Source organism: Diadema antillarum, unplaced genomic scaffold (genome assembly GCF_040938485.1).
Source record: "Diadema antillarum isolate AM-2024a unplaced genomic scaffold, OU_Dant_1.0 seq00000695_RagTag, whole genome shotgun sequence".
NCBI classification, from domain to species: Eukaryota; Metazoa; Echinodermata; class Echinoidea; order Diadematoida; family Diadematidae; genus Diadema; species Diadema antillarum.
Window position 1 is genome coordinate 227,560 of NW_027271600.1, and position 16,441 is coordinate 244,000.

Genomic DNA, 16,441 nt, shown 5'->3' on the forward strand with positions numbered 1-16,441 from the left:
ACTTTTCCAATGAGCAGAAAAATTTCATTTGTACTGACAGGGCATCTTTTTATTTTTCATTCACTGAGATGAGCATCTGTGATGTAAGGTTTTTTAAGGCATAATCCTTATACTGTATATGGTGCGTGCCAGAACATCCACCTGAGTAGTATTTGGCAATATCAAAAGAAAAAGATTGTTACATTCAGTGCAAAATAATGAAATCATGGATGCTTTCCAACAAGTGTTAATTTGATGGACCACTCTTGTCCCCTGGTCTACCCAAGTTCATCTTTTGTTTCATTCATGACTGAATTCCATAAATTGTAAAGTCTTCAAAAATTATGCATTTTTGTCGCTTTGAAAGCGAGTGCCGACAACCGAGAAAAAAAGAAACGTCTGATTATACCGAGGTGCACATGAGCTAACTTCGAAGTGGCTTATTTGTTTGCTTGGTGTTGCTATATTTTGAGCATGGCAGTAGCAGAATACAAGAGCCTTTCCCGATACCATCGTGATGGGGTGGGCCTATAGCGATTGGGAAATCAGAGCTTCTTAGACGTTGGGCGTGATGAACATTCGTCACGCATCGCTACGTTGCAAACTGATCATGATAGCAACTTGTGTGTAGTAACTGACAAATTGCCCTATATATCGACTTAGATAAGCACCGAATTAATCAGCGCTTTAGTAGTGATTTCATTAATTTGAATGACTTTTTATAAGTTGAAATTATACCTGGGCACGTAAAGAAAAATTGCCAAAAATAGTATGTATGTGTGGGTGTACCGTGTCTACAAAAGTTTCATCTTATTGGATACAATTATAACGTCAATATTATTATCACATTTAAAGTTTTAAATGACGTTTTAGAATTGAAAAACAAAAATGTCTTATTGAATGTTAGAATGTTAAGTTCAGGCAAATGCAAAAAAAAAAAAAAATGCCTTGCTGGTCAAACCCATGCCCAATTATACTTTCCAATATTTGTAATTCCACCAAACAGCATTCCCATTACATCAGTGTGCCTTGGACTTTGGATTTAAACATGACTGTGACTGCCAAGGATATTATTTATCTGCCAATTTCCGTTACCATCGCCCTTCCTCTTTGACCCTTCATGCCTGTCAATGCTATGGTATCTACCTGTCTAGAAATATCTCACTGTTATATTTAGGTTCGCATTGGTCGGTCACAAGATAGGACAGGAATGTGGGTCCTTCTCGATGACTGTGGATTTAACCCTGACTCTCGACGACACTGCATCTGGACTTTTCTTCACCAAGCGCAGCGACTCCGACAGAGAAGTAGGCCTACTTTTGCCTTCGTGAGGGAGATCGGTATAAGATTTCTGAAGACTGAGCTTGCCGATGGTGGCTAGAGCAGCCATCTCAAACACCTCCCGTACCCCTGCTGTGTTGGTCCTCGCTGAGCTCTCAACATAACCCACTGCCTTGATCTGTTGTGCAGTTGTACTTCCCTGTTGATAAAAGTACAAAACTTTGAATAATAGATCTGCGATCTACGTATAAGTGTACTCAATGATAACAGGAAGAGATTACTCATGTCGAATCTAGAATACACACACACACACACACACACACACACACACACACACACATATATATATATATATATATATATATATACTATATATACATTTATGTACATATTTATATATATATACTATGTATACATATATACAGTTGTATATACTATATATACACATTTATACAGGGCTCGACGCATAACTTTTTTTTTTCTCTTAGGGACACTAAAATTCAATTCACTTCAATTCAATTTTTATCTAATTTTGTTTTTCGACAAGAACATGTACATATCACTTTTTGGGGGGTTAACAGAAAATAAAACTCAAGTGATTAGAAGTAAGTAAACATGCAAAATTCAAATCAAAAGCAAGCACAACAATCCATTTTGAGCTTCAGTTGCCCGATCGGGCCACCAAAATATAACCTCTTTTGAAATTTGGTGGCCCGACGTAAATTTTTAGTGGCCTCGAAGGTACCGGGCCACCGCTAATGTCGAACCCTGATGCATTTGATATAAAAATAAATTTCATAAAACATGATTATATATGATTTGATAGGCCTAAAGGACATGTTAATACCATAATACCATAAATGATCAAACCTCCATTCCCACGTTACGATAAAATTATTATGTGCTTGTGTGATTTGATTTCAAAGACATTATAATCTATAAAAGATAAATTATGATTTGAGTAAAACCGCAATACCGTGTAACACTTTTTGGTGTCTCTAATCATGGAGATTCGAGAGCAGCAGATCCGTTTAACTGCTGTCACTTTGAGGGATGCTCAAACAAATTCCAGGTGCGCATTTGTGTCTTTGATCTCGGCGTTTGATGCCGCCATCTTTCTGAGCAATCTGAAGATTCATTTTCAACTTTAACGTAATATCTGGTATATAGTTTGCTTGCTTATTTATTAAATGAAATGAAATCTCCCCTAATGATTAAACATACAAAGCAAAAGTCAATCCCGTCCAGAAATATGTGCAAAAGTGTAAATCAAAGATGTAGGCCTATGTTGCGAAAGTGTTTGAAGCTGTAGCCTCCTGAAATGCCGAGTTTATCACTTTTCCGATGACTTCCGACAACGTAAGGTTCTTTATAGATTACTACGTCAGGTGCGTAAAGTCCGTTAATTTTGATTTTTATGTCATCAATCTTTGCACAATTTATATTCGCGCATCTCCATGTCTTTATCATTATCCATACCTCTCATCTTTTTACAAGTAGGGATGGCGAGAAGTACTTACCATCATAAAGACCTATCTTCCTTCGTATCCGGGCACTTACCCCCTGGGCAACTACCCTCCGGATAACTACCACCCGGATAATTACCCCCCAGGTCTATTCCCCCTTAGGGCAACTACCCCCCGGACAACTACCCTCCCAGGGCAATCACCCTCCAGGGCCATTACCCCCTAGGAAAACTACCACCCGGTCATCTACCCTCCTAGGGTAACTACCCCCAAGGGCAATTACCCCTAGGACATCTACCCCCCGGATAACTACCCCCTGGGTAACTACCCCCTGGATGACTACCCCCCGGATAACTACCCCCCAGATAACTACCACCCGGATAACTACCCCCTGGATAACTACCCCCCGGATAACTACCCCCTGGATAACTACCCCCCGGAGAACTACCCCCTGGGTAACTACCCCCCGGAGAACTACCCCCCGGATAACTACCCCCCGGATATCTACCCCCCGGATAACTACCCCCCGGATAACTACCCCCAGGATAACTACCACCCGGATAATTACTCCCCGGATAACTACCCCCAGGATAACTACCACCCGGATTACTACCCCCCCCCCCATTAACAATACCCCGAACCCCCCCCCCCCCGCCCCCTCCTGATACTTACCTACTGGACAACCCTCCCTTTCCGCCCCCCGAAAGTTACCACCCGTCGTATATTTTCCATAAGTTCATAACACCATATCAGAAGATGCACCTTTCTCTTACACTGTCATCACTCTTTTGGCTTGTCATTTATTTTCTACCGTTATAACACATGATAGACGATAAACATAAGAAAAGGAGAGTTGATTTCACTGCAATTCATATTCCCTTAACATTAGCGAGGGACTCTTCGATATAAAGCCATAATTTCTGATAGGATCCGGGCACGGTTTTATGAAAGTTATCAGTCCTGACAAGCTGTCAGTTCCACACAATTACCAATCGTTGTAGGTCGATCAAAGCAGGTCCATGGTAACAAGTCAGTGACTCGAGCTTATCAATCAAGCAGAACCCATGGTTTTATTGAAATTATTAGATATTAACAAGATGTCATAACTGGCAACTTTTATCAAAAGGTGCCCTAATCTGTCATGAGAGTAAAATTACAGCTTGTTTTACATACAAGTAGAATTGTGCTAGTTTTCAAATTAAATGTTCTCGACACTTTGAGAGGAAATCCAGTTCAAATATAAGTTAGTCTCATTAGAAAGAGTAAAATATTACGAGTTTAACGGTATTTTTTTTTTTTTTTTACAAAACACCCCTAGTTGTTAACGAAGTCTTTTGTCCTGCACCCTCTTTTTGAATAGATCTAGGGAGAGTTGTAGTTGACAGAATCCTTTTTACATTATAGGGCTGCTCTGTTTTATCCCGGCCATTTCAAGAGTATTTTTTTTTCTCAAAAAATTGAATCCTTCTTGGAATAACATGCTCTTTAATATTTCGTAAGGGGTTTCTAATTATCTCACCCAAAAGATGTTTAAAACCTGAAGTTAGGTCTCGACCAAAACCAGACGATATGAAAAAATGTTGGGTTTTTTTTCAATTCAAATAGCTAATGTGTTCGAAAATAACAATGAGAGACGTAATTTTCTGGGGGAGAGTTATTGTAAGAGGGGTGATTGTTTGGAGCCTAATTTTAATAAGGAGTAATTGTCAAGGGAGGTAATGTTCTGCAGTGATCATACCAAGGAGGTGACAATCTCTTCCCACATCCTTGATATACTAGTTGTTAATATGCCCAATAATGCAGTAGGGCAATTCTGAAATGAGCGTTAACGGTATAACAGTAAAATAGTTACAAAATTGATGAAACAATGCAAAGAAAGCAAATTAAGACAGAGACGAAGTACACAAATAAAGATACAGTGCACTCCCGTTACAACGAACACGGTTATAACGAAATTTCGTTATAACGAAGCAAAACTTCTGGTCCCAAAATTATCGCCATTAAAGTCTATGGTACAAAATTCGCTTATAACGAAGACGGTTATAACAAAATTTTCGTTATCACGAAGTCTTTTCTGAGCGCCACTGACAAAGAAAAACAAAAGAAATGCGCTCCGTTATAACGAAATGCGGATCGCATTCGAAAATGCGTAGCGGAACAAGCATTATTAAAGCGTCTCTGCATGAGCGAACGCATCATTAAAATGTTCACTCCGTGTATCACGCACAGTTTCCGAGGGGAACTTGCGTTGTTGTAATAAAATAATTTGAATTCAGATAAGGTTTGTTTCATTGTTCCGAAGTCCTTTAATACAAAACACACAGATTCTGATACAACTAAATGTCCGTTAGTTCGGAAATGAAAGAGGGTTTGTTATTAAGCACATTTTGGCGTTATTCCAAAGGTTCGTTAATTCGATAATAAAATATGGTCCTTATTCTTATTCTTATACGGTTCGTTAGTCCGAAAATGATAGGAATTCAAAACGTTCGTTAATCGGAACATTACAAAAAGTATCGTTAATCCATGGTGGAAAAAGGAGAGTACACTAACAAAACTTAAGAATTGCAATCTTTATAATCGTCTTAAGATAAATAAATCTTCGAAATAACTAACCTTTCTCATCTTTTTTTTTCAATAACAAAATTTCTTCGGAATAACGAACCTTATTTCATTTTCGGATGAAAAAGCCTTCGGAACAACGGACTTTCTGACTAGTGAACCTTTTTCTTTCTTTTTTTTGATTTATAAACCTTCAGAATGACGAACCTCATTTCATTTTCAGATCAACGAACCTTCGGAAAATGAACAATATATTATTTTGATCTAGATTATGAACTTTCGGAATGATGATTCTGCGGAAATGCGAACCTTCACATAAACAAACCATCGGAATCCCGGGAATGGCGAAACTTCGGAATAAGGAGTCTTCGGAGTAACGTACTTTAGTAAGAAAAGAACCTTTGGAATAGCGAACTGTAACCAAATCCTACACCGTCATTTTCTACACATGTGTGACAACACAAACAACTTTATGCTCTTTTTAAAATGTAATATTTAAACGAAATTAAAAAGGTATTCTCCCATTTCACATAGCTTTCCAGCGTATGATGAGGATTCAACAAACAAAATTTTTTTATGCGTGGTTTCCTTCTTTTCGTTATACATTGCATATTATATTTGTTCGGTTACAACGAAATTTCGTTAAAACGAAAAAAAAAAAACAAAAACTGCCGGTCCTGAGCATTTCGTTTTAACTGGAGTGCACTGCACATGAACACACACGAGATAAATCCCTTGTAATGAGAGAAAGAGGAAAGGTGAGTTATGAATGACAGGAATAGACTACCTTCACAGTGGACAGAGAAAAGCGAGAGGGAAGAGGAAGATGATGGGTCAAAACCAGGGCACGTGAGGCATGAGATATAAGCTCCTCAAAATAAAGAAGTGTTACATGGAGTTGTGGTAAACGATAGACAATTGTGGTTAAAAAATATTGCAAAAAGTTTAACTCATTCTGAAGTGTAACATTTCTTCAAAATGTCTTTAGTTCAATGGTAAAGGCATTCAAACTTAAAACTTCTTTTATACTATACTATCAAGAGAAATCCGAAATTTCGGAACAGTAAAAGAAAATACAGATTTAGCGAAAATAGTTTGGTTAAAGGCATTGACATTTACTGGATTACCGGGTAGGATATGAAGGGACAGCTTCGTTTTTTATGAACATAGAGTCAAAATACAGAGGGAGAAATTAAGCTTTTACATAAATTGTCCTAAGTGCAAACGATACAAATCGTAAATCTTTAAGATGTTGTTTTCATAAAATGATGTATCAGTATGGCATCTCCGTGATTCCTGGCAAATAATACAAAGAACTTCGTTTCCTGTAGTAATGATATTCTTTTTATTAAAGGTAAGATGGGGGGGGGGGGGGGCAATGACCCGGGAGGTAGTTACCCAGGGGGTAATTGGCGTGGTGCACTGTCCTGGGGTAATTTTCGTCTTGATAGTTATAGGGGAGGGGGAGTTGTAGGCTTGCTTATCCGGGGTAATCATCCTCGGGAAGTTATCGGAGGGTGTAGTTATCGGGTGGAAGTTATCTGGGGTCTAGTTATCGGAGGAGGGGGTAATTAACCTGGGGATAATTATCCTGGTGGTAATTATCGGGGGGGGGGGGGTAGTTATCCGGAGGGTAATTATCCGGGGGGGTGATTATCCGGGGGGTAATTATCCGGGGGGTAATTATCCGAGGGGTAATTATCCGGGGGGTAGTTATCCGGGGGGTAGTTATCCGGGGGGGAGTTATCCTGGGGGTAGTTACCCAGGGGGTAGTTCTCCGGGGGGTAGTTACCCAGGGGGTAGTTCTCCGGGGGGTAGTTATCCAGGGGGTAGTTCTCCGGGGGGTAGTTATCCAGGGGGTAGTTATCCGGGTGGTAGTTATCCAGGGGGTAGTTATCCGAGGGGGTAGTTATCCAGGGGTAGTTATCCGAGGGGTAGTTATCCAGGGGGTAGTTTTCCTAAGGGGGAATTGCCCTGGGGGGTGATTGCCCTTGGAGGGTAGTTGTCCGGGGGGTAGTTGTCCTAGGGGGTAATTACCCTGGAGGGTAATTGCCCTTGGAGGGTAGTTGTCCGGGGGGTAGTTGCCCTAGGGGGAAATTGTCCTGGGGGGTAATTATCCGGGTGGTAGTTATCCGAAGGGTGGTTTTCCAGGGGGTACTGTTCCTAGAACCATCTTCCTTATATAGCTGGTCATTTATATACGCAATGAGACACGAATCAATAATCGTCCGCTAATCTGCGAGGCAGATTCAGTTTGGCACATACTTCAGAAGTTTATCTTTTAGTGACGGCATCAAAGTTGGTTCAAAGGAAAGACTGTATGTGATTCCATTAAGATTAATTTCTTGAACCTCCTTGCTCTAATGAACGAGCACATTGAACTCAGCGTATCATATTCAAGTACGGAATTTCGAATCAGGACCCGCGTGTCATGTACTGCAGTTTTGAGCGATGCCGATGCAGATTGTGACCTATCTTGCTTCTAACAAAGGGAAAAATCATTATCATACAAAAAACCCCACCAAATAAACAAATAAAAAACCGGCAAATGAATAAAGATGATTATGAAGAGAGTAAATCGGACGTATACCTATAGAATAATAAATCATAGTGTTTATGTAATTTTGAAAGTTTACTCTACAAAATTTTGTTGCCCTGTTATGTGATAATGAATATAAGATCAGTGGTCTTTGCAGTAGCCCGTTCATAGTTCAAGTGAGATACACGAGTAAGGCTATAGACAAGATAAAACAAAATAATAGTGATAAATGCAAACTTCGAGTTTGACCATCTGTTGGTCCTAAAGTGTTTTTAAACCATATCACAGTATTCCTTTACTGCGATATAAAAATAAAATGAAAGCCCATGTAAATTTGGGTGCACGCCACGAGCTAGACTCCTATACTCATACAGCCCACAAGACCCACGAGTTGGACATGAATGAAATAGGCTCACGAGCTATACGATCCACGAGCTCGACACTAGGCAAATAAAGAACTTTAGTATTTAGCTCGTGGGCCCGTTTAACTTATTGTCTAGCTCGTGGCCTATACATAATTTACTTGGTGTCTAGCTCGTGGGTTGCATGTCTCGTGAGCTGTATGACTCGTGGGTATAGGACTCATGGACCTTTTTTCAATAGCTCGTAAGATGACACCGCAAATTTTGACCCACAAAAAATGCTTACACAAATGAAGCTTCACAATCCTGCACTGGACTCTCTTTGTAGAACTCGATGTCGATATTAAGATCGTTTGCATGATACATGGGAAATGACTGTATTCAACCAATTTTGGGGTTCTGAGAGCAACTTTACCCTATGACTGTCAACGCCCTTCACGAAAGCAATATTGCCATTGAAGATTGAAACTACTGTAAATTACTATTCGGCACAACAGTGTAAAGAGAGAGAGAGAGAGAGGGAGGGAGAAAAAGGCGCCTTTCTCTCTCTCTCTCTCTCTCTCTCTCTCTCTTAATATGACTGTAATCTGTGATGAAATTATGCGTCTTTTATGTTTCTGGTATAAGCGCGTGATTCAGCATGCATATTTACAAAAAGAAAGAAATAAAATCGATTTAATGTAATTATTTTTTACAAGCAATTGAAATACATAGATATTGAACTACTTATATCTTATTTCATCCTAATGGGCAATAACATAATCCACGCAATCAACTTGGTCACTACCTTATGATGTGAAACTGGAATCAACTTTTTTGCTGTCAGCCTGGTCATCACGTCGATATTATTTCGCAGATCCGACTTGCATCCCGCTAATATCACGTGACATGTTTGACAATGCTTCCGGATCTCAGGAATCCACTACGAACGGAATTAAGGAGATAGACAAACAAAATGACCAATATCTCATTAATGCAACTTCAAACCACATTGCATAATTATTTATGCCACCTTAAATGAAAGGTTTTACCAATCGTACCAATCTTTTATAACACTCTGGTTCAATTCTCTCACATGTTCTACCATGTTTAGGTTAGGTAATTATTGGCGCTCTGATATCAACGTGTTTGTAAAGTTTGTAGCAGCCGCCTGGAATATTACTCACTTCATACTTCCATATAGTAGCGGTCCATGATATACGTTTGATAATTTTAATTCATATATTTTTATCTTACCAAATCACTGTCTAATATAAAATGAAACTCCACACAATGTTCGTAAGCTGAACTAAATTGAGTAAGATAAAAAAAAAGCGAACGTCTCACTACAATTTTACAAAATGGAATAGTGTTTATAGTTGTTCTCCCTAAAATATTGATATTGGTCATAATCATAAGCAAATTAGATTGTCCACGTCATTACATCCCAAACTTCCCACTAACCAACAAACAAATCGTAACTAATATTCCTGTTTGTCAAAAGTGGAATTACGGGGGGAAATGTACTTAACAATGGTAATGCCCAGTGAAAGGGAAATTCGTGAAAAGATAACTCATCGCTAACATTTTATAACATGTCTCATGTACACATCTATGAAAGAGTTTACTCCTGTTTGTTCAAGTTTGATAGGATTTCTGCATATTGTCTCGTTGACTTAACATCATTCGTAGCAGTAAACTTTTACAAGTAATTGAGTTTCCCTAATTCAAATCCCAACCTTCCCCTAAAATCTCAATCTTCGACTGTTATGTAAAATGCACATAACAGTCGGAAATCATTTAATGATTTAAACTCGGGCATTATTCTTTTTGAATAATGAAAATTTTCTTTTTGAGTTCAATATTTTAACTGATTCATGATAACAAATGCACATAATAATCACCATTATCCCCATGGATGCCAGATAATAAAATGCATACTCTGCAGCTGCTCTGAATCAACATATACACCAACAGCTATTCGGAGCCACTTTCTTGATCAACCTTGTTCTGATTCCTAGCAGCTTGTCCGCATTTTATATACAGTCATGCCATGATGCTGTGCTTAATTGTGTTTGTGTTTTTTTTTGTATGTTTTGTTTTGTCAGTCCTGTCTGTCCTGTTTTGAATTACTTTATATTCTCTTTTTTTATTTAACAAAAAGTATATTTTGCGTCGATTGCATGAGTTGCTCACCGTATGTAGACCTGTTCGGTTTGGGTGCTGTTTACCATGTTTATAGGGATGGTACAGTTTTGGTTTAGATGGGGTTGTAGGTTTTCAATTTTTGTGTGGGTGTATTTGTGAGATAATGAGAAACCTCTTATGAAATATGAAAGAACATACAATTCTTAGAGGAATTCACAGTGTATTTGATGAAAATTGGTCTTGAAATGGTTGGGATATCAAAAAAGAAGAAGAAGCAATCCAAATAAACTGCGACAGGCCATGACTTTTATCAGGATCTCTTTGATTTACTTTGTTTTGGATATCTCAGTCATCTCAAAACTGATTTTTATCAAATACACTTCAATTCCCCTTAGAATTGTATGCTCTTTAACATTTCATAGAGTGGATTCTAAATATCTCGCAAAACGTTAAAAGCTGAATCATCACCTCAACCAATACTTTATCATCCCGTTCCATAGTCATTTCAGCCATAACTTCAGTATGTCTATTATATCAATAGTTGATTTAATGAACTGACATAGCAATGTAAAACCCCACTCATTGCATAACATATTGAATCATCATTCCTCCTTATTAATGAAGCCCCTCGCTCTGGTCGACATAATTTACAGTTAGAACCGAAATAGAAATACCAGCAGTACGTGGAACATGGAAGTTTGGTATGTCACTATAATGTACACATGCTTGCAATTACCTCTAATTTTCATAATTGTAACCTGCAGTCGATCATTGTGTAGGCCTGCTCATGATCATTTGAAATTTTCTTTTGATGATATATTCCCTTGAAGGAAAAATGAATATAAATCGATAATAAATATTTTACAATCTTCGAAAAACCGGGATGCAAGTATACTTGCATATTGTATAGTTATAAATACAAGAAAAACATAGGAAAGTAGGCCTACAAGAGGGACAAACGGAGAGACAGTATGTGAATAATAGGGGCCTATACAATACTTACCCATCACGTTCAGAGAGGGCGAGAATCAAGGAGTTTCTATATCAGGGGCGGATCCAGGAATTCTGTAAAGGGGGGGGGGGGGGCGCAACTAATATTTCTGGTGCCACTTCCGGATTTCATTTCATTTTTTTCTTTTTATTTCTTTTGTTTTTTAACGAAAAATAAAGGGGGGGGGGGGTGCGCCGGTTACGCCTCCCTCTGGATCCGCCACTATATGGTTACATCTATCGGGACAAGTGCACTTAAAACAAGATAATGCACAGCTGTAGAACAAATCAGTGGGATGATTCCATCTAATTTCACTACCCAACTGACATTACTTCAATCATATATTGTATGCAGTGTTCTCATGCGTTTATATCATAATTGAATGTTAGAATGTGAAGTGTCTAGGCAAATTAATAATGCAAAAAAGCCCTGCTGGTTAACCTTTGTCCAGTTATCACAAATCCGAGTATCTTACATTCTACCAAATGACATTCCCTTATGACTTTGAATCTAAAATGACTCAAAATGGCATTTTTAGCCATTTTCGTAACCTTCGTCCATTCCCTTTAACCTTTCACGCCCTGGCAATGCTATGGTATCTATCTCACTAGAAGTGATATCGCCGTTGAAGTTATGGCTGTAATATGAAGTTAAGTCATTGGAAATGCCTGTTCAGCATCTAATTGTTTATGACCTCGATGATGAGCGTTGCCTTAACTACATTACATGGTGAATACAAGGACCAAATGCAATAAATTGACAAAATACATCGTTGAAGTGCAATTACAAAGCAACTTTCGAAACTCGAAGCGAAACTTCTTAACAATATTCCTCAGATATTACTCTGGACAGAGATATATACAGTGAACACAGCAGGCTCTGTAGCATTGGTCTGCAGTGTACAGTAATCTTAGCTGTAACCATTTAATGACTCTTGCTGCTGCGTCTATGCCTTCTCGCGGCATGTCTGAACACATGGTGTTATTATAGAAAAGAGAATTGGAGAAAGAAATCAAATACATTTATCCATGCTAATGTATGAATTGTAGTGAATGTACAGTGTACAAGTATATGTATTCAAGCTCCCATCCAACAAACTGCGCATGTAGTTATATCGTTAAAGAGGCCTGATTGTGAAACTGACACCTGCCTGAAAGTATAGCTATAGAGCACTTAATGTTTGTTACGAGCAACTAACGAGAGTGTCTGATGGCAACGTATGCCTCGCTGTATATGAAGTTTAAGTTGATACTAATTTTTGCAGACTGATCACTTCCTGGTAATGAATGTGAAGGAATGCAAGAGAGTTCAAGGCCGTACCCAGATTTTTCTGGAGTACGAGAGTGTGCTAAATATCAGATGAGGGATGGGGGGGGGGGGGGATCCAACGGGAGAAAGCTTTTGCATGTTTAGAATTGAAAATTAAAAGTACTGTTTACCATTGGGAGCAGTAATAAAAAATGTTAAAGATATCACATTTGATGCATAAGTGTAGGTCAGTTGTAGCACAACATATCCTACCAAGTAAAATTTCGCATTGAAGCCTAAAATATAAGGAGATATCACTATTTTTTTTCACTAAAACTGTAGACGTTTTCGTCTAGAAACATTTTTGATAACATCTATTGTTCATATTTTGTATATTTAATAATACTTAACATTGGGGATTCAAATTTTTACAATGATTGTTTCTATCCCTAACTCACATTTTAGAACTATTTTGAGGCACTAAATCTGGTTTTTGTTACATCTGCAAAAGGTGAATAGTGCCCTCAACGATCTGGTAAACACTTTTGGAGGAATATTTGAAATTTTCAATCCAAAGAGTAAGAAGATGTATTGGTTAATATCTTAGTTGCAAGAAAAAGCACCAAAGCAAAATTCTGTAACTCTGGATTTCCAATCTTCATTTGACTAATCAAATTATTCAAAAAATGTATATGTATAAGTGCAGAAACCGAGCAGGGGAAGGGTGTAGGATGGCAGATTCCCCCTCCTGCACGAGGAAGTTTTGGCATACTCAGAATGGAAATTTCAACGGATCTGGTGCATTTTTTTTTTTTGAATGCTCGAGAAATTTTCACCAGCAATGACAAAACAAATGGCAGTGAATAGAGTGGTGACGCTGCAGATAATCATCACCGATAATGCTATAACGAGAAATGGAATAAGCAAATGGAAGAAGTAAAAAACCCTGAAATAAATTATGTAATTATTGTTGCATAACTTAAAAAACTTACTGATCAAATCAAATTGAAATCTAACAAACGAATCTATACAGAAAGAGGGGCGAGCAGATGCGTGCGGTCATGATCGAGTTTGAGTCATTTACCTGGCTCTCATGATGTCGCTCAACCATTCCAGTGCCGTATATAAAGAGAGTTTGGCCAACTCGGTTTTCGGCTTATGAGATTTGAAGCCTGTGATTGGTCAAAAGCTGATCCCATGATCTACAGGCGCCATGTCGTTACCAAAGTCAATTACGCGGGCGCGAGCATAGCTCACACGCAGTGCCCATTGTTCATTTCGCGCAGCTACGCGCTAATATTGTTTGCCTTTAGGACGTCCCCAATATTGGTCACGGTGCAGTGGGGAATTGTCATTGCCGTTGCCTGCTTTCTTGAAGTAGAAGGTATACACGAAATATATTTTGATATTATTATCTTACCGCGATAAACTGAAGATTCGTCATGCCTTCCTGCGCAGCATGGCGTTGCATGAAACGACCTGGAACAAGTGTAATGGCACACCGCTTTCCGACAGATCCAAAAGGAAGGAAAAAGTGGGAAATCGGAGTGCGACGAGAAAGCAGATCCAAAAGGAAGGAAAAAGTGGGAAATGATAGTGCGGCCAGAAAACTGGTCATCGAGTAGCAACTCGTTTCTGTTCCAGGCGAGATTCATTTTACAGGTCAAAGGATCAATGTCAGGAAAATGTTGAAATTCTACTATCTGCAGGTGTGATCTATTGTTGAAATATTATTACACAGTTCCTCCATACCTTGGGGATTACCCAATGCATTAAAAAAAACAGTATTTGCAAGCCACCATCACTCCACAATGACACGTACGGAAAGATTTTGGCTATGATGGTCAAAGGTCAAGTGAAATACTAACATGACAGGATTTTCCCCATATTTTTAAAATGACCGCTCAAAGTATTTGAATTGTTATAAAAATAGATTAGTCGAAGTGAAAATGCTCAAATTCCTTAATACTTGCTCAGTCTGCGAGTCTTTAACAATAAAAGTCCATCCATTCACACCTAGTTTAAGGAATTAAACACTCGACGCATTAAATTTTGTGACAAACACGCCATTTTTTTTTCTACCAAGTATGTGAAACTGTCGTGCAACATTGGAAAGACGTACTCCAGACCTGTTAAGAGAACAATATGGCGGAGGTCTACCAGTCGCCATTATCTTGTATAGGACATTTTCATTTGTTTTGGTTTTTTTTACTTACTTAATATCTATTCAATGATCATGGCAATATAGTTCTAATTTGGTGCGGATGCCACCGAGGATATCCCTCATAACGTAATCCAGGTACTGTCTTGTGCTTAGCTCAATTTCAGATCTTTCTCTTTAAATTATTTTTAAACAATTTGAGATGATTTTACATACCTTAATACGTCCTTATCGATGACGTTGTCATGTTGTACATTGTACATAGGTGTATTCATTTTGAATTACTAGTAGGCCTTCATGCCAGTTTTATACATAAAGGAGTAATTAGGATGGTAATTGATGGTTATGTACGTGCGAATCATTAACAATTGTGGAATTCGTCTATCGTCTGTGCACAGCTAGAATTGTAAATTTATATATCATTTTGTTATACAACAATCTTGTTACCTGGACAACTTGCTAAATACAATGTATAGCATACAGTCTGGTGACAGTTAATGACACGGCTCACTGTAACTTCTTTTTTTACAGCAATTTATCATAATATTCCTATAAAGGAATTATGCCTATTATTTATCATGTTTATGTACCCCTGTGTTTGTGTCTACTTGAATGTGTAAGAATGATTGCCATAATAGTTGGCTTTGTTCAACATGGTTGGAATGAAAGAATGTCCCTCCCCCAACCTACCCCCTTTCTCTCTCTCCCTCTCTGAGAAAAAAAAAAAGTCAAGCATTGCAGACAGGATGTGCCTTGCGCCTTTGGGACGCCTGCGCGTACACGCTAGTCCCTCAAGCGCACGCGCTAAAACCTTAAGCGCACTATCCGCTGGGTAACGACATGGCGTCCAATTCATGAGTTGGCCAGACTCTCTTTATATACGGCACTGAACCATTCACTCGGAGCAGGCCCTCCCTGCTCGGAAGCAAGGTTCTCAACTATAAACGCCGACAAAGCGGAAGTGATGGGGGGGGGGGGCAACCTGTCAAGATTATTTCTGTATCATTTCTTCCTTTTTTTTCCTATTTAAGCGGACGCTACTCGACAGCTAGTTCGCAAGCACAAACCCTTGTTGGTGCATGGTAAAGAAGTCTGCAAAATATAAAAATGTCGCGAAGTTTGATGGCTTCCAAACTCCTTGAAGTTTCAGTTTTCGAAGTTTTGGTCACTGTTACATATGCGCAACAAAGAACAAAGCGCGCGCCGTCTGATAACTAATGATTTGACGTAACAATGTACACACGTACATACCCCAGAGCGGGTTGATAGAATAGAGTTGCGACACTGGGGTACAAAGGTCACGTCAAATAGTTCCCCCTGGTCGTCGATGTCGACGAATTATTTCTACAGGGTTTTCACATAGGTGCGCAGTACCATACGGACCCAGCGGCAGTGTGAGATACCATTGCTGCTTGCGACGGGAGTGTGACTTGTTGAAAAAAATATGTCCTGTTTTACGGCAATCATGTAAACTTAATGAAGTAGAGAAAGGAGTACTTACTGTCGAAGTCAAGGAAACGGATGCAAACAACCTGAAAGGATGAAATATTTTCAGAGTTGTTTTAACGCTCCTGGATGATGTTGATGGGCGAACGTCAAAATGTAAGGACGGAAATATCATGTAGTCCCACTCCTTTACAATTGTTGTTGTAATTCAAAAATTTTTATTGTTGTTATGACGACTAGGGGAAACTATTTTGCACTCTCGCGCAAAACCCATTCGCG

The 16,441-nt window shown here is 38.8% G+C and overlaps 1 protein-coding gene across 1 annotated transcript in view; it reads right to left on the reverse strand.

Moving 5' to 3' along the window:
• Positions 1–840: 840 nt before the first annotated feature.
• Positions 841–16,441, reverse strand: part of LOC139737536 (rho-related GTP-binding protein RhoN-like) — a 31,830-nt gene continuing 16,229 nt past the window's right edge. The window contains exons 4-5 of the mRNA XM_071648208.1: positions 8,977–9,111; positions 841–1,459 (exon numbers count right to left, since the gene is read on the reverse strand). Of these exons, the coding sequence (XP_071504309.1) occupies positions 1,172–1,459; positions 8,977–9,111 (423 nt within the window). The 3' untranslated portion in view covers positions 841–1,171. The remainder of the gene's footprint in view (positions 1,460–8,976; positions 9,112–16,441) is intronic.